Source organism: Crocodylus porosus, unplaced genomic scaffold (genome assembly GCF_001723895.1).
Source record: "Crocodylus porosus isolate Cpor-Errol unplaced genomic scaffold, CroPor_comp1, whole genome shotgun sequence".
NCBI classification, from domain to species: domain Eukaryota; kingdom Metazoa; phylum Chordata; order Crocodylia; family Crocodylidae; genus Crocodylus; species Crocodylus porosus.
Window position 1 is genome coordinate 19363822 of NW_017728912.1, and position 19453 is coordinate 19383274.

A 19453-nucleotide genomic window follows, 5' to 3' on the forward strand; every position below is an offset into this window, starting at 1 on the left:
GATATCTCATCTACTGATGCTAGGGTACCACTGTTGTTTCACATGCTTCAATGCACTTACAAAGACTGCCTTAGGTCAGTGACAGATGTTAAAAAGAAGGCACATTAGGATCTGATGCAGGATCCCAGCAATCACACTTCCTGTCATGCCACATGTGCATGACAGCTCTCAGGTGCAGAAGAGAACCATGTGCTCCTGTGGCTGGGAGCTCTGTCAGCTGATAGGGGCTCCCAGCAAGGGTAGCTCATTGTGCTCCCCCCAGCTGAAAGCCATGACCAGCTGACTAGTTCTCCTAGCCTACAGTGCACAAGAGTGCCCTGGAGGCTAGGAACACAAGTGTTCAATTAAAGGAGTAATAGGAACCAGCCACAACATTATTACACATATTTTTATGTAATAACGTTGCTTATTCCTGGTTTTATCATACCGTTGAATGAACATGTGGCCAGGTCACTACTTAAGATGTGTTTAATTAGTTAATCACATCTTAAGTGTAACCTGTGTCAAGGGCCTTAAGACTTAAAAGGTCAGAACATTTCTCAGCATAGATAGGTGTTCCTGTGTAGTCTGAAGAACCTGGTAATCATGTAATAGTTTTCCTAACAAGCAGAGATGAAACACAGTATAGTAAAATATATAGTATTCATCATTCTGTATGGATAGGAACTGTATGTGGGGACAGCTGGATTATAAACTCAGTGATGCTCTGTCATACAGACAGCATTAAATAACGTATATCATACAGTTTGCTTCAGTGGATCTAAACGTCCTGCATAATGGTGGACAAGCATCATTTTCCACTTACCAGAGATGGGGAAACAAGGCATAAGAGGTTAAATGACATGGAAAATCATACAGAAGCCATGTTGATTTGACCTATGTTCAAACCCCAGAGTGGGAGAAGGGAAGGAAGGGGAAGCTTGAAGCAGTGAAGAAATATTTATAGGGCAAAATGAATGCTTTGTAAGAAATTACTACAAAATATAGTATTCATCTATAATATGAGAGACAGTTTGAAAGACACTTTTTAAATTAGTAACATCATACCTGGTGTTGTAAAAGCAGTATTTAGAGCTTGACAGGTTTTCCCATCTTGTTTTCTCAAAAAGCCTTTGTGGCACAAGCAACGGGCAACTCCAAAGCTGTTTTCACAGATCTGATCACAGCCTCCATTTTCATGAAGGCAAGGATCTGCCCCTAAAGGAGAGATACAATACATGTTCTTCAGCAGGGAGCAGCCAAATAATAGTGGAATCTGCAGCCAATATCTTGCTGATAGTACAGATATGGAGCATCTGAAAAACTGGAGCTGACAGAACAGCTAGACCTGTTCAATAAAGGATTCATATTTCTTTTGATCTGTGGTAGAGAAGTAAAACTGCATTCTCTCAAGCAAATACAGATATAGGTATTAAAAATGTGTTTTAATTTTTCAGTAAACATCTAGAAATCCTCTAGAAGGACATGGAAAACTGGTCCAAACCGTGACAGCAAACAGAATTTTTTGTGCCCTGGCCAGCAACAGCCCTGAACAGCAATGACAGCTGGGTAGGTGGTAGCTGCTAATCCTGCATCCTCTCTAAGTCAGTACCTGGTGTGAAACCCAGCTCACCCACACGTAGCTATCACTACTGATTAGAAAAATAGTCTACCTGAAGTCTATGGTCACTTCAGTAAGGCAGGCACAGTAGACAAAGTTTCCTGCAAATTCTCCTACTGGATGGAGTTTGCCCCTACAGAAAAACAAGTGTTTCAGCCCCAAACTAATGGATGTTAAAAGATGTTTTCAATTACTATCCAATAGCGTTACTTGTTTAGAAGGGTGCTAAAACAATAATTGAGATAGTTATAAAAAAAAGTCTGATGGCTTTAGGGCAACTAGTCAGGTTTCAGATACAGATTGCACCTCCTTAACTAGAAGAAAGCAATTTATATATAAAGTTCTCTTTGTCTTTGTGGGAGTTATATGTCCAAGTAAGCATACATCCAGCTGAAAACAAATCTGCTAAAGTTCATGGGGTTAAGAAGTAGCGTACAACAATGACAAATTTCCAATGATCTCAAAAAGTCAGTCTCGTTGTGTTTTTGAGGCTTTTCAAAGTTCCATACAAGATGAACCTTCTTACCCAAGAATATCTTATTCTACTGACATCAGTGAACAAAAAAAGGAAGCTGGTAAGGGAATGACTGCGTAACTTTGCAGTATACCTGGTTTCGCCAAAGGATGAACTACAACCACTGATGAGGGTCTCAGCATGCTGCCTCGAAGACGTACCCTGTTTTGGCTGGTCTTCTTATCCATCCTCCTTAATGATGGCTTATCCCAGTCAGAGAACCAAATGTGATCCTCAAACACTGCTATATCAAATGGCTTGCCTAGAAAGTGATTTAAAAGATCAGAAGTTGAAGACAGTAAATTGCCCAACTTAAGAACTTTAGCATATGACTAAAATAAGTATTCACACACACAAACTTATTTCTAGCAGGGTGGCAGTGCTGTACACAGATATCCATGCATGCACTTTTATTGATGTATTAGCACATCTTCCTGCTTTGAAAGCATAGGTCCATGTCCCTCAAGATTTTCTTTTTGCTGTTACCAATATGGCAAAGGTATCCATAGCTGAGCTGGGCTAACTCTATCCCATAGACTGTGATGTGTGCCTGCCTGCATATTTATATACACATGCCTACACAAGACATTCCATCACACATTAGCTCAAAAGTGCTCCATGCAACAATTTTGCTAGATTTCAAAATTTAGAAATTAGGGTTTGATTTCAAAACAAAAATGCAGGAGAGTTCAGGGGACATGTTTGACCCCTGCTGTCTCATCCTGGCTAAATTAATATCAATGTCAGAGTAAGACACTGGTGTTGGCTTGCTGTAGGCCTCTACATTTAGAGAAATCAATTCTCACATTTCCGTGATATCCTGAATTGCAACAACCCAAAGACTAGGTACACATACAGAACCTTCAGATTGTTCTAGGAGTTTTCATTCAGGAAGCTTCCAGAACAAAATGCTCTTACCTCTTCTTCTTTTTCCATAATTTGAATAATTTCCCCCAATTTCTGCCTCTGTAATTTAAAACACTGCTATTGTGTGAATGGCACTTTTTGCATGAAAACTTTTGTTTTTCCATTTGGGGGAAAGCCTTGTCTATAGGGAAACGTTTTCCTAATTATACCATTTCAGGTAAAGTGACATATAACCTTCCTAAGCATTGAATAAACTAAATTTAAAAAGACACAGGGGATTATACTGCTATGAATGTATTGCCTTAAATCTTCACACCTTTAGCATATAACTAAAATAAATATCCACACACACAGATGTCTTTCTAGCAGGGTAGCAATGCTGTACACATGCTGACATCCATACATAGTTGTAAACAAGGCCACTGAATTTCTTTTAATTTTTTTTTGGGATGCCTCTGCACTCATCTTTAAATCCTCTGTATCTGACTTTTGTATGATCTGCAATTCTTTCATTGTAAGAAGTTTGATTAAGATGTCAGTACCCTAGATACTGTTTCTTTTCTATTACAATTATGTTAATTTACATCCCAATTATGTTAATTTGCATCCCTCACATTTCTGACATCAGTAGTTTAGCCTTCACATCTTCACTTATAATTCCAGTTTAAAAATTGAAAATAAAAGGAAAAAACAGGATCAAAGATAAAATATGATGATCCATCCTGCATGGATGTCTAAGCAGGATTATATATATCCCAATTGCATGAACAAGCAAATTTCTTTGTTTGGGGGCCTATTAGACCACGCACTTACCAGTTGCTTTTCCTCAGACCTACAAAGCAGGATTAACGATAGAGCAAATCTAGGAAAACTGAATCTGCTTTGTATGCGGCCACTGTTGGATGTCCATAAATTCCACCCATTGGCCACAAATGAGCTGTAACCACAGTGGCACTAGGTGGGGCTACAGTAATAAGTAATAAGTAATAAGTGCTTACAGTCAAGCATGTCTATTTAGATCCTGTTGGTTAGGTTTGCAATTATATTTGATCTGGATATGCTGTATTAATCTTGCCTGACATGCTCCAAGGTGCAGCTTTTCCCATAAAAGCATTACCCCTTTTGAAAATGTATAGTAATTATATATATATATATATGTATGTATGTATTTATGTGTGTGTGTGCATGTATATATATATAGATATAGATATCTATATCTATCTATCTATATCTATATATATAGCTATATACATGCACGCACACACACATAATAATCTCTGGCCACACATTTGCAGGAAGACATTTTTTAAAAGACAATCAACTAGGAAAATATTCCATTGGCTTTAGTTAAAGACAAGCTTTTCTGCTTCCTTTCTCGATGACCTGTAACACCAAAAGTGAAATCTTGGCTGGACTGAAGTCAATAACAACACCCACACTGACTTTCAGTTACATCTTTCATTTCTCATTCCTGCACTCAAAACTTATGATCACCTCCTCTCTTTCGCTCCCATCTTCGCACCTTGGTTTGCTTCACCCCTCTGCTCCCCCCCACACACACTCTCATCTCAGACCCATCTCCTTTCCTTCACTCTTGTTTCCATGAATGTTGTGTGCCTCCTGAGGCTGGCAGGGCATGGCAACCACCTGCAGGCAGCAGTGTCAGCGGTGGGGGTGTGACGGCGGGGAACGGGGAGCTTCTGCAGACAGCTGCGGAGGTGTCAGTGGCGGTGGGGGGGAAATGGTGAGTACCGACAGAAGATCAGCAACCACCTGCAGTTACTGCTGGCAGCAGCAGCCAAGAGTGATCAGCAACTGCCTGCAGATGCCACTGGTGGTGTAGGTGGCAGGGGGTGGAGGGGTGGCAAGTAGTGACTGCACACAGGTGCAACTGGCAGTGTCACTGGCGGCCAATCTCAGGGGGTGCACTGCCAATAAGGAGTGGACGTGCACCTACATGCATCCCCTACACATCACCAATGCTTGCTTCTGATGCTGCTTTTTGTCCTATTTTGCTTCTCTTCCCAGGCAACATTCCCCCTTCGTCACTGACTGTGGAGTGAAACTTGCAGCAGACTATAAGGGGCTCAGTATTGCTGACTTGTACATTTGTGATGAGGAATCTGGCACAGAAGATCACAAAAGCCACCCCAGAGAACCAAAGCTACCAAGGACTGTAAGTTAGCTGCTTAAATGTAATCTCTGATAGAACAGCAACAGCATGAGGTAAGTGGCAGTGTGGTCATTACCCATGGAGCTCCTCTGGAACCTCATCTGGCCTGTGGTTTGAGTACAAAACTACAAAATATACATGGTCACCAGTAAAATATAATGCATAAATGTTTAACATCATCAACTTTTCCTACCAAATTTTTCTGTCAGTATTATTCACTTGGGCTAGTGACAGACATTACACATAAACTGGTTTAAGTGATCAGAAACTATTTTAAACCTATAACAGAACAGATGTTCAGTGTACATAAACCAGTTTGAAAATGGCTGAAACCGGTGTGAGATAAACCTGGTTAAATGTAGTATATCAGACTTAACTGATTTGGGTCAAACCAGTTTATGCAATGTCTGCCAGGACCCCTTGCTGGTTTAAGATAAATCAGACTCCCCATGCATTCCAGCATGCTCTGTGGGTTGGGAGGAGCTCTTTACTCCACAGCAGGGCTGGCGCCTCCCCTCTGCTCCCTGGCTGCAGCTCCAGCAAGACTGCAGGCTGTTTCCCCCCTCCCCCTCACCACTCCTTGCTAAGCAAGAATTCCCCGCTCCCCTCTGCCTTGCTAAGAAGGTGTCTATGTATTAGCTAGCAGATCACATGCTGACTACCCTTTCTGTTGAATCAACAAGTAGAATAAGGCAGAATCAACAGGTAATGTCCCTCTGTCGTTTTCTCAGTGAAGTGATGAACACTGTTATCAATTCTCTGCTGGCCTAATCAAAGCATCCTGCCAGGGCCTGGCTACACCACTCCCTCATCTCAGTGCTTTGCAAGGGAACAGACAGCTGCTCTAGCAACCCCCAGCTTCAAGCCTGAGCCACTGCAGGCATGTGCCTGCATTTCTGGGATGTCTGTCTAGTTACAAAATTGACTTAGCCTAGCCAGGTTAGACTAACTTGCAAAGATTAAATCAATTCAGGCTCAGGCTTCTTGAATGTCTGTCCCTAGCCATGAACACCTGGCTAATTCTACTCATGGTACAGTGCCAGTTACCTTCTAATGAGACTTCTCTTTCCTGGTTCACAGGCTGATGCTATCTTGTCTCAAACAACATTCCACCTCTATCACCACCATCCTGTTCCATAAAAAATTTTCTATTAGCTATACTCTGCATGTGTCTACACATGCACATTTAATGTTCATTAGCCCAATTTAGGCAAATTAAGGGCATGGATCTACATGCGCATGCCCTTAATGCACCTTTAAAATGGCAATTTTAAGCTACTCAAGCCTAAATTTGATACCTGCATAAAGCAGGTATCAAATTTATGCACAAATAGCTAAGTTGCAATAGAGAATGTGTAGACATGCTAATACTCATTAACACAGCATGTGTCCATTGACTTGGGAGTAACTTTAGTCCCAAGTTAGTTCACACACCCACATTAATGCACCTTCGCACATGCACATGTAGACACATGCCTAAATCACCTTAATGCTCATTAGGCTAATGCACATTAAGTTTAGGCACACATAAAATCTCATGTAGACACACCCTCTGTGTTAAGAGACACATATCTAAAGCCACTCATATGTCCAGTACTCCACAGGCATAGTATCTTTGAGACAAAGAGATAAAAATCTAACAACAGGTCTATTCTACTAACTTAATGTGTCAGGCAGTAGTATTCTACTTAAGCATACGGGTCTGCATACCTTACTTCCTGAAGCAGTATAAACACATTTGCTCAGCACTGTGGCTGTACTAATTAGCTGCCAAGCAGAATAAGTGCATGACATGCAGCTACTCTGCTTTCAGTTTGGGAGCTAGCATGTTGGAAGCCACAGGGCATGTGACAGCATAGTACTACCTGCACAAAAGGTTGGTAATACAGACATGCCCTTCTTTTCTCACTTGCACTGGTATTGCTCCAATGACATGTGTCTGCAGCAAAACCTGAATTAGACTTAACCAACTACTTAAGAAATTAAAAACAGCCTTCTAGGTGGAGATGGATCTTTTTAGTAGAGGCAGAACAGTATTAAGTGCAGTATTCAGTTTACACTAATATTTTAAAAGTGGAGGGTACCTAAAATGGGCGGGTTTTTTGCTGAACCAGCAGAATTCTGCATTGACTTATCCTGACTGCAACCCCATTGATCGTAATGCAGTCACATGAGTTATAAATTTGTGCAGAATCTGGCTCATCATTTGCATCTACAAGCATGCATACACACATGTATAGGGATGCATAACAGGAATTCATCAACCCCAAAACCTCACCTACATCATTCTGTGCAAGTATTCGGCGTTTAGAACCATCCAAATTTGCACTTTCAATAACAGACTGTTTAGCATCACACCAGTACAACTTGTCTGCTAAGTAGTCGATAGTTATTCCACTAGGCCAAACCAGGTCCGCGCTAGCAATAACCAGACGATCATTGCCCTCTAGAGAAGTACTTTCAATCCGTGGATTGGCCCCCATATCGGTCCAGAAGAATCTCCTTCAGGAAGCAAAACACACAAGAAATTGGTAAACAAATATATTTCCTTCACTGTTTTCTAGTTTTCTGGAGTTCTAGCAAAGGAGACTGGAATCTAGGCACACAGCAGATAATAAAATATTTTTTTGGATACTGACATTAAGATTTTAATATAGTCCGATCTTTTGCCTTTTGAAGCAAAACCTTTGAAAAAAATAGCTCCCAATTTTGTTACCCATGTGATTCCAAGCCTGTTTCCCCTGCAAGAGATAATGATGCTATAACAAACCATAACAAATGAAGGGATTCCTTCAGTAGGCATTGTAACAACTGCTCTCACAGAGAATCCTAAATGCACATTTATGTAAGGCAAACCAGAAAGGAAATTATTTTCTTCCATTTTGTTAGTAAATATATAAATATATTATTACACCCCGTAAGTAGATTCTGTATATGGAAAATTTACAAATTTGTTACAATTTTCCAGGAATAAAAACTAATTATTTCAGGTTTGCCTTGAATTTGTCCCCTTCCCACAACTACAGCAGGGGAAATACACTGGGGGAGTCAAGTGGCCCCTTTGCCCTCTGCCCCCCAAGTCTTCTACCCACCTGCAGCCCCCTTCTCCCCTCCCAAGTATCAGACCCTGCTCTCCTTGAGCATATGGAAGAGCAAATTTGGAAACACTGACTTTGAAATAAACATGCCTGGAGTAATTTGTCTATATGCACATTACTATAGGTAGCCATAGACTTTGTTCATCCAGAATTGATGTATTTAACTTTTTTTTTTAAACTGGTGCAAGTTTTAACACTGGTATTACATAAACATACTTTAAAGAAGCACTTTTATACTTATTTATATATAGTACAAACTATGCATGATATTAGTTCAAAACCAAATGGCTAATTATTTGCCATGTAGTTCATTGGGCTGGGCCCTAACAGAATCACTGATGTTCCAAGCAATCATGACCCCACAGCTCAGCACTGCTCAGGACGTGCATGTGCTCCAGAAACACCCCCCCACACACACACACCAAAGGGGAGCCATGTGCTAAATGGACCCCTCTCTCATAACTAGAACTGAGTGTTCTTGGTCAGGTATTGTAGTACCTCCAGGCCCAGTGCCAGTCTCAGCCTTCTGGCCAACCAAATGTAACATTTTTGGCACCAACGGGAGGGTGTCAGGGCTGGCTCTGACCCCCTGGTGTTGGTGCTGGTATTGCAGTACCTCTAGGCCCAGTGCTAGTTCCCTGTGGAGGGAACACCTGCCCATTTTTTTCAGAGAAAAAAAAAAAGGTTCCCATAAGCATTTTTGGCACCAGGGGAGGGTGTCAGACCACTGGCCTCTACAAGTGCTCACCTAGTAGTACAGTACCTTGGTATTGCAGTACTTCCAGGCCCTATGCTCCTTTCCTTCTGCCTGTTTTATTAAATTTTTTTTAGAGGGCTACACACACACACACACACACACACACACACACACACACACGCAAATAAAAGGTTCCAGTCACCATCTTTGCCCAATATCGGCCATGTGTTCTATAGTCATGCTCACTGCTGGCTGCATTTAATCATCTTCATGGCTGGTTTCCATTACTGAGCACATGCTGCTTTTGGCAGCAATTTAATTATAGACAATGTATTTAATGAGGTTTCCTTGTATTCGAATATAAGATGAGGAATATATAAATAGTTCTACACTTCTAGATTCCTACTGTTACAGCTTCCCACAAGTGCAGAATTTTTCCTTCCCCACAAAAACAGGGAGAAGACATAGATTGTGCAAATCTGACAAACATAAAGGCTGATATAGACTTACATACATATACATATACACCTCCCCCTGTACCCTGCTCCTCTCCCACACGCACTAGGTAAATGGAAGCTGAGCTAAAGAGCAGTCTTCTAATGGGGTCCTCAAGCTATTGGAGGACTGATAGGACTGTGCCAATCCACAGACAAGGATGCAGGTGGTCTGCAAGCTTAAACCACACAACTCAATCAGTTTTCAACTGTGACATCCATTGTTGCAGTCCTGTGCAGAGGCTGCACACAATGGGAAGTAGACAAATATCCTTGGAAGAGATCAACAAACTCAGTTCGTGTGACTAAAGAAACACTGATATCCTGATTAAATAATGCTTTAGAAATTACCTTCAGCATCACCTACTCTTTGATTTATAGCATTTATTACATCTTACTTAGCAAGTGGATGAACAGCAATCCCACGTGGCTGGAAGATGTCCTCCTTGACTATCACTTCTCTATACAGTCCATTCAAATCACTCCTCTCAATGTGTGACTTCCTGCAATGTATATGATACAGCTCAATCTATTAGGCAAATAGTTCCATAACCTTCTCTAGCAAAATACATTCACTCGTTTTTTATCCTATTGCTTGCTTTAATAAATGTAGTGGATTATATATCAAATATAGAAGAAAATACAGGTTTCCCTAGCTTTATGCAGGTTCTGTATGTGCAAATTCGTTCTTATGCAATGACCATTTTAATACCAAAAATTGGTTATATGAGAGGTAATTTCACTTTTCCCTGCTTAAAACACCCCCACCCTCAATTCTGGGGGGCTGATTTTTCAGATGTGTGTGAGAAAATGCAGTAAAATCCTTCCTGTGAAAGCACGGTGAGGAAGATTTAGCTTGCAAACAACTGTGTTGGGAATGAAAAGATCTGGATAGACAAAACAGCTCTACTGATTAACAACGGGAGGGAAGACTCACTGATACTTAAATTAATCCAGTGTAAACATTTCATCTATTTCACGGTAAGTAGGACCTAAACAACAACACTTTGCTACCTGTTTCATTCAGGTTAAATCATTGCAGTTTGACTTCATTTACTGCAGGATAGGAGCAGACCGAAAAACAGTTACAAAGCATGCAGCATGCTGCTGACACCTGCTTCTGGTCAGAACATCTCCCCAACATACATTTTTTACAGCAGTAAAATCAGTTGTCTGTTCACACCAAAGATCCTAAGTTCTATCCAGATGTCCCCTACATGAATCATAACTCAAACCCAGGATGCTTACACACAGCACATATTCAGTACAACTGGGCCCTCCTCACAGAGACAAAACACCCACTGAAATCAGTGTGGATTTTGCCTGTATAAGCCATACAATATCACACTCGCAGGACTACTGCTACTGCATTGTAGCTCATTGCTACTGCACAGTAGCATTGCCAGGGACTAACCATGATGTAACATTACTGCGCAGTAGCTCATTGCATTTAGTACTCGCATAAGCAAGATCAAGGTTTTTTCCCCATTATGCCGAATAGCCTAAGCAAGTACTAAATGACTGCACAGTATTAACTGCACAGTCCACCGCATGTGTAAACACAACCACAAAGTACTTTTTTGTTTATATGCTCCCAGCACCTGGGCATTGATTTTTCAGAGGGCACAGACTTTCAGTTTCTATATTTAAAAAAAAAAAATTAAACAATCATTGTTGTTATTCACAGTTCAGTTATTCCATATATATTATGACATTTTATTTGACATCTAACAGTGCAGCAAAAAGATCATACCCTCTATCAGTCCAATACAATTTACGGTTAATCCAGTCCACAGCAAGCCCTTCAGGTATATCTATCGCTTCACGCATAACTTTTTCACGATATGAGCCATCCAGATTAGCCCGTTCTATCCACTTCAAGGCTGTGTGGGCAAAATAAATCTGTAAATAGAAGACATGAGGGTTTTTTCTGATTATAAAATAAATCTGTAAATATGAGGGGGTTTCTGGTTATTGTATATATAAATTCCATCAGGTTTCCCTGATCTTATCATGTTCTCTCCAACTAAGAATTTTCTCTTTAGCTACATCTCTGTTCACTTCTTTATAAAAGTGACCAGTGATTACTGTTCACAGATACTTATCCTTCAACCAGACTAACTTCTCCAGGCTGAACATGCTTAGCAGTAAATCCTAGTTGCCCTATATACCACCTCCTCAATGTCCTAAGATTTTCTTTCAGCCATCAATCTCCTAATGTGAAACACAGACTAGAAAACAAAATGAGTAGGAGCAGGAAAAAGGAAATGTATTAACGTTTAGCTACCAGTTTATTTTTAAAAAACAAAGCATTGGTATGGCATGTTCATAATTTGCTCCTGTTCCATATCTTTCAGCAGTACTTGTTTTTAAATATTTAAATAGCATGTCCCGATCTTACAAAGTAATCCATTTGGGCAGGCATCCCAACTTTACCCCGTAGAAAATCTTGTAAAACTGGGACCTCAATCTGAAGTTCTTAATTGCCAGGAGTTATAGGGTAGGTCTACACTACATTTGCAGAGCTCTCAGCTCCAGCTCATCTTCTCCCACTCACAAATCCCACACTCAGAAATGCAGAGTTGAATCCCCTTCAGGGGCATCCCTGCTCTTGAGATTTCTGTCTCCCCTATGCTTGAAAGTGGCCCCCAAGAACATTCCTAGAGTAGCTTTACATTATAACCAGTGGCAGCAGGTCTGGTGAATGCAACTGAGAGGCGATCCATAGGTGTGTAAGCTTAACAATGCATCTCCCCAACAGCAGTGGGGGGACATGGTATAAACATACATATAGTTTCACTTTTCATGGGAGGGGAAAATGCCGTCTTATATTGGGTGTCAGTGCGAATCACGATACAAAATAAAATGAGGGTTTCACTGCAAATACTAAAAGCAACAAAACAAATACCTTTGCATCAAGAATAATTTTTTCTTTACTGGTCTGTAACTCAATTTAAGTAAAAATTCCATTAATTTCATAGGTATCCTGGTAGGAGTGAGGGCCAGGCCCAAGGCAGGTACACAATGACCCATAAGGCAAACTTAAAAGATCTATATAAGGGTTTAGTTTTAAGCATGAGTTGCCCTTTTTAGCTCAATGCTTACAGTTGTGTGTGCATGTGTAAATTGCTATATACAAAGGTATGTAAGGCTGATATTTTTAAAATCAGGATTTCAAACCTTTTCTACTACTACTCAGTATTTGGGGAAAATCTCAGTTACTATACTATTTTCTACTATACTAGAAAATTAAGGTTGGAAGGAACCTCAGGAGGTCACCTAGTGTGTCCAACCCTCTGCTCAGAGCAGGACCATCCCCAGCTAGATCATTCCAGCCAGGATTTTGTTGAGCCAGACCTTAAAAACCTACAAAGATTGAGATTCCACCACCTCTCTACGTAACCCATTCCAGTTGCCATCTTGTCATTTCCATAACACGAAGTAACTGCTGCAAGTATCCAATTAGGTCTCCACCCTGAAAGATACTCAGGATCTGGCCCTGGAGCAAGCCCACTTTTATGGGCCTTCTTGCACTGGATCAGGGCCAAAGTCCTCAGGACCTTCCGGGATGAAACCACAAAGAAGTGCTGTGTATGTCTACAATGCATAGTGGTGCAGTACAGATAATCCCTAGCTACAGGGTTGCCAACCCAAGAAATATTTTTACTGACAACCTGCAAACTTTTACTGACAACCAAACTTTCTTTCTGACATATGTTTTATAAAATGTAAATGTTATCCTTCCATTAGGCCCCGGACAGCAGCAACAAAGGCTGGGTTCAGATTTAGGGGTTTAACACCAACTTTCTAAATCTGGTTCAAGCCCCAGAAACCTGGGAAAACAAATTTTAACTGGATGTCATAAAGTGAATAAACTTCCCCTACTCACCCGATACCACAATACTCTTGACCAAACCCTGTACTGTGCTACCTGACCAACCAACCCCTCAATTTTACTCTAGCCAGCCTCATTTCCCACTGTCCCAGCACAGACCCCCACCTGCAGCCTCTCTATCCTCCCAGCTCCATCACAACCACACTACCCCCATATCTGTCTTACCCCATGCCTCAGACTGCCTGGAGGCACACAGCCCTGCCTACCTTGGAGGCAAGCAGCCCTTAAAGGCAGTGGATAACCCACAGAACATAGCAGTAGCACATGGCTGGGAGGAAGAAGGTGCTATGGAGACACCCATGGGCCACAAAGCTCTGACAGAGAAACCCCTGGAGGACACCAAGCTCTGCACTCTCATTCAGTCACAAGTTGGCACTGCTGTCCATCGACATTTGCATCCAGCCTCATTCGGGTGACAGACCTTCAGAGTAGCTCATGGTTTCTTTTCTCTCCCTCTCTCTCTCTCTCTCTCTCTCTCTCACTCTGTTTAAATAAACAGCTAATTTTTTTTAGAACCTTATGGACAAGTTTCTGGGTTGTTTTTTTTATGGCTGTTGTAAATGTACAGACAGTTGGCAACCCCACCTAGCCAGCTCTAAACAAGCTAGCTTGGGCAAAATAGCTGTGATAGTTTGGAGCAAGAAAATTTCCATGTAAGACAATTTCCTCTCCATTTTACTGCAACTAGACTGCTTATGGTACCTTAGGTACCAGCTTAGGTACCACCGTACAGCATCATAGCATGCAGTGTAGACACACTTACAGTGATAAAAACACAGGTATGTCTCAGCAGAAGAATAGAGTTACCTGCCCCACTGAATAGACTAACTTCCAATTACACCAATCTAATAAAGAGCTCTATTTTATGATGGAGATGGCTACATTCCAGAGTGAATTACACTTTTCTTCTCTGCTACAGAACCATTACACTTGTGTTTACTTAGTTTTGGGCATCCAGAGTCTGTTCTCCAGCCTATTGAATTCAGTGAAGATTTTTACATTGAATTCAGTGAGCTGTAGATGTGGTCCACCGCGAGGCTGCTTTCTCCCGTCGGTTACTGGTTTTTAAAAAAATCCTCATTTTTTTATTGCTTTAGATAAATTCAGAAATCTTTACATTCAAATTCTAAAATTTTTTTTCTTTACACTTATTTTTCCCTATTGGAAAAAATATGTAAAACTAAATTTATAAAAAATAGTTTTATAACTGGATTTCCAGGTGTATCTTACAGTGTAATTATTATCTCACAGCCTAATAGGTACAGGGTAGAGTAGATTTTGCAGCATTTAACCAGTCCTCATCCAAATTCTCTAAACACACCAAACAACAGTTCTAAAAGGGGTAGAGTGAAGAGCACGTTTTATAAGGATAAGAAGTCCACCAAGTTTTCAGCAGGTCTGTTTGATAATACTGGGCAATGTGAATGTAATTCTTGTTAAAATAGCTTTTACACATAATATGGATTGTGGTACATATCAATGGTAGAGATGACTTTGTTTTTTATGACTGCCCAATAAAAGCATATCATATATTCCAGAAAATTATTCTGAAATCTAAAATAAGAAATGAGTTGATTAGACATGCATGTTTTGGTTGTAAAAATACAGTCATTAAAATAATGCAGATTCCCAACTCATGACGGCTGGGGCATGTTTGCTTACAAACCACATTAAATGAAATGCAGAACTGAAAAATGAAAATTAACCCTTCAGCTTGTCTTTATCACACTACACATGGCAGAAGAATAAGTCACTCGTGCTGCTGGATATTCAACAGAACGATGGCAAGTCCAACATGTGATCTGGATCACTGACAACCAAAAACGCAAGGCATAAGGTAACAAAATCCATTTGTCCTTGTGACACCTCAAAATCCTCTCATTTTTAATGCCTTACCTTATTTTCAACTGGGTCATAGTCCAGTGCTAAGACTGCTCCCATCTGCCAATCGAGTAAACTTGAATAATCTGTTCCATCAAAACTGATGCGTCGGATGTCTTGACCATTTGCAAATAACAAAAATGGCCTGGGACCTGTTAATGAAGTTTTACACATGTGCATTCTTTTAGGTCCAACATAATCTATAGTTAGGATGCTTTAAGTGTGAAAAACAACTAGTATATACATTTCTCCTCTTCGTTTCTCCTCTCTGCTCTTCTTTTTTCCTCCGTAAACAGCAAGATTTTTCAGTGAAAACAGAAAAAAGCTAATGGTCTTTTACTGGAAACAGTAGCCTCTTTTCTTTCTTTTGCTATGTTTTAACTGGCATTTATTTATCTCTTCTGCAACATGGAATGAAGGCTGATACTAGGCTTATGCTGACCAAATCATGATGTCCTTACTTAGTGATTACTCAGTATTTTACTCAAGCGCACTTCACAATTAGTGCAGGGCTTGTCTCAGGAAGGACAGCAAGATTGAAGCCCAGTATTAAAAAACTAAGCCAGAAAGATTTCAGTTGATAAAAATGTATAAATGGAATTATAAAATAAAAGAGACAATAAACATCAACTGAAATCCATGCTCCAATCCCTGCACTGCTAGAAGCAGGAAATGAACAAATTAAAATGAAAAAGAGTCAATGCTTTATTTTACTGCACTTGCTTTTCAGTCATGGGTACTGCATTTTAATGCCACATAGATTACCAATGAAGTTAGTCCAGCTGCTTCCATCAAACTAGTTACAGTTGCTGTTTCTGTTATTAGGGTAAAAATGAGGTTAAGGTCTCATTGTGCTGGGCAATGTACAAACACACTGTAGGGAGCAGTACCTGCCCCACAGGGTTACAATCTAAATGGACAAGGATGAAAGACAGGATGGGGAACAGAAGCACAGAGAGATTAAAGTCCAAACTGCAAGTGTGCAGATAAGAGTAAAGGTAGGCACATGCATAAGCAATTTGCAATGTCAGAAGCTTAGGATTTACCCAGTATCACCCAGAGACCCTGTGGTAAAGTCAGGAATTGTTCTCAGATTTTGAATCCCAATCCAAGTGACGTGGCCACCAGCAAAACTTCTTCTTACATAGTGTGTGTCTAACTCTAAGCTCATCACAGCATTACCACACAAGCCAGCTTATGTGAGAGTGTGTGTTGATTAGGAGCCTTGAACATAGCAAAGAACCCACAGATCCATAGAGACACACTGTGAAAAAGCCTGCACAGCACAGTTCTGTACTGTTGAATTGCTGTGTGCCTGGTGTGTACTGGTGGGTGCCAGGTGTTTGCCCATACAGTATACACATCTTTATTATACCAAATAGAAAATAAACAAAGTATTTCTGTAAGATGTTCATCATACCATGTCATTTGGACTAAAAATCTAAAAGTAAAGGTGCATCCAACAAATCGAATGCTACAGAGGAAACCCATGCGCATGTCATACTGATATGCACTCAACAACTCTGGTTTTGGGGGGGTGGGAGAAACAAATTATGGGAAAAGGGCTCTCAAAGGGCTTTGCCCCACCCAACGTCCAAATATAAAAGCCTAGATCCCCATATTAAATCACAAAGCATGTGGACAGACTGTTGGACATATATGGGTCACCATTTATTTGTGTGAAACAACCTAGATTCCCCAGTGCAGAATCAAGAGCTAAGGTAAATATGGGCATTGGCTATGTGGGGAAGACTGAACTATAACATTGTGTATGTCACAATAATAATTCCATTAGCTTTTATGTACTCAGTCCACCAATATTGCCCAAATTCAGGCCAAGCAATTAAAAAAAATTAAAAGACTGATCTAGAACAGACAATCTACTTCAAACAACAATAGAACTTTTGACTTTTGTTGCTAAAGATATACAAGAATATTACAATACTGACCGATAGCTGTACAGTGTTTTTTATCTTCCTGCAGCTTATATCCCGGAAAACAAGCACACTCCCAGGAGTATGGGCTTAAAGGGGTACAAATCTGGCTGCATCCACCATTATCTGGAGACGTACAACCTTAAACAGAGCATTTTGTTTCAAGTTATCCTGTAGTTCTAAGGTAAAATATCATAAAAACGCATAAGGATAAGCCACAGAGCAATCTATCACACAGCTGCGAACTAGAGCTGATACTGATTTCAGGAAACTGGCATTAATTACTGAAGTTTAGTCACATGAGTGGAGACGAACTGTCACAGCCCTTCTTGGCACTAGAAGGGAGTAAGACATATGAACTGCGCTTACATTTGATGAGCATTACTGCAGCTCACTTTAGTCAGCAAAAATCCAGTCCAACCTACAGGGAACTAGTGATTTCTATCTGATGCTGAACACCCATACTGGGTGCAATAGTAGGGCCAATGAAAGCCATTCTCCCTCCAGAAGGTAAAATGGATTAGAATCATGACACAAAGGAATCTAGTAATCTTCTCATTTGACAGACCAGATCTTCATGTTTAATTTAACCCACACTGCTTTTTTAAGATAATGGCTCATGCAATATCCAGAGATGAAAAGTGTGAGCTTTTTAAAATCATTACACAGTTGTACTCATAGCAAAGAGACTATTCCTTCCCCACATGGACATGTAAGGATATTAACTACACTAACTTACTGAACCTTGTGTACCTAGCACTGTGCCTGACTAATCTATCCCATGTAAACCATGGTCTAATGCAGACAGAAGCTGTGAAAGGGCCACAATGGCTCTGGTATTCCCATGGCACAAGAGCTGTAGGGAGGTGGAATAAACAGGTCTAAACTGTCTCTTAATTATTGTACCTGGTGTGGAGGACATGCTGGGAATGGGATAAGAGCTGGTGAGCAAGTAGAAATAGCATAAAGCAGCACACACAAAGCCCAGGTAAGACCTCTGCATGATAAAACAGCCCAGAATCCAGAGCATGTAAAGACAGTGTTAGGTCACCTTTAGCCCTCCAAATCTTAAGTGTGCTCTCTAGAAGAAATGCCTAGACTAGCACTTGCAAAGCTAGACAGCCTAAGAGACTTCTTCAATTGTAACAAGCAAAAAATGCCAATTAAGTGACAAAGATGAGTTCTGCTGGTCAAGTCAAAGATTCTCCATTGCATTGCCTGACATACAGTCATCTACAGCTGTGCAAAATGAGTGTGAAATATTATTATTCAGTTTTGGCTTTTAGCACCAACAACAAATGGAGACCTTGGCGGCTACTAGAGCAAGAAATATGATAATATACCTACCCATGCATGTCTTGCCATCTGCTTTAAGCACTGATCCCTCAGGACAAAAGCAAAGTGGCCCTTCAGAAGTCTGAAGACAACCGTGGCTGCATTCAGTGTAATTATCTGTACAAGAAATGAGTTCTATACCAATTTGGAAGAGAGAAAAAAAGATGATTTAGAAAAACCCATAGTTTAGCAGCTCAAAAACAATTTGTTAATTAAGTGACAGTATAATATTTCCAGTTTGCTTTTCAAAATCACTCCATGCTATGTATGGTAAAGGAAAAAGTTGAAAGTTGTTGTGCTCTGATGCTGTTAAACTTGCAATCTGAAACTTTATGACACTTTACTAAAAGGTGTGAGCCAAGTAGCAACACCTTTATAAACTAATCGAGACACACTCACCTACTGCATGAGAAACTTACCAAAACACTGAACAGACAGGAGTTCTGAAACTTTAAGAAAGGTTAATACAGGCAGTCCTCGACTTACAACATTTCAAGTTACAATGTTTCGCAACATTACAACATTTATAAATTGACACCCTGTTTCAACTTTATGACATCAGTTTCGACTTTACAATGCTTGGTCCGATGCAATGCCATGCCAGCGAACTAGTTCTCTGCGTCGCTCATCTCCCTGGAGAACATCTGTCCAAACTTCCTTGGACACTTTCTTTAAGAAAGCAGACAAGACTCCAGAAAAACCTGCAGCCAGGACTCCTGGGAACACTCCAGCCAAGAACCCTTCAAAAAGTCCAACCAAGAGCCTTTCAAAAAGTCAAGCAAAGTCACTTCAAAGAAGTCCTTCCAAATCAATGTGATTGCTGTTTACAATATAAATACATTAATATTACTTATCTATAATTGATAGAGTACAAAATTCTGGGGTATTTTTGGTGAAAATAGGGTATCAAGCCTTGGTTCAGGAACCAAGCCCTATTTATAACATTTTTCTTACAAGAAAATTAG

General features: G+C 40.4%; 1 protein-coding gene across 2 annotated transcripts in view; it reads right to left on the bottom strand.

Moving 5' to 3' along the window:
- Nucleotides 1-19453, bottom strand: part of EGF (epidermal growth factor) — a 99149-nt gene that overhangs the window by 28159 nt on the left and 51537 nt on the right. For both annotated transcript variants that reach the window (XM_019534105.1, XM_019534104.1), the window contains exons 9-16: nucleotides 18501-18623; nucleotides 17169-17294; nucleotides 15235-15371; nucleotides 11197-11345; nucleotides 9842-9946; nucleotides 7433-7656; nucleotides 2209-2376; nucleotides 1048-1197 (exon numbers count right to left, since the gene is read on the bottom strand). In XM_019534105.1, coding sequence (XP_019389650.1) covers nucleotides 1048-1197; nucleotides 2209-2376; nucleotides 7433-7656; nucleotides 9842-9946; nucleotides 11197-11345; nucleotides 15235-15371; nucleotides 17169-17294; nucleotides 18501-18623 — 1182 coding nt within the window. The remainder of the gene's footprint in view (nucleotides 1-1047; nucleotides 1198-2208; nucleotides 2377-7432; nucleotides 7657-9841; nucleotides 9947-11196; nucleotides 11346-15234; nucleotides 15372-17168; nucleotides 17295-18500; nucleotides 18624-19453) is intronic.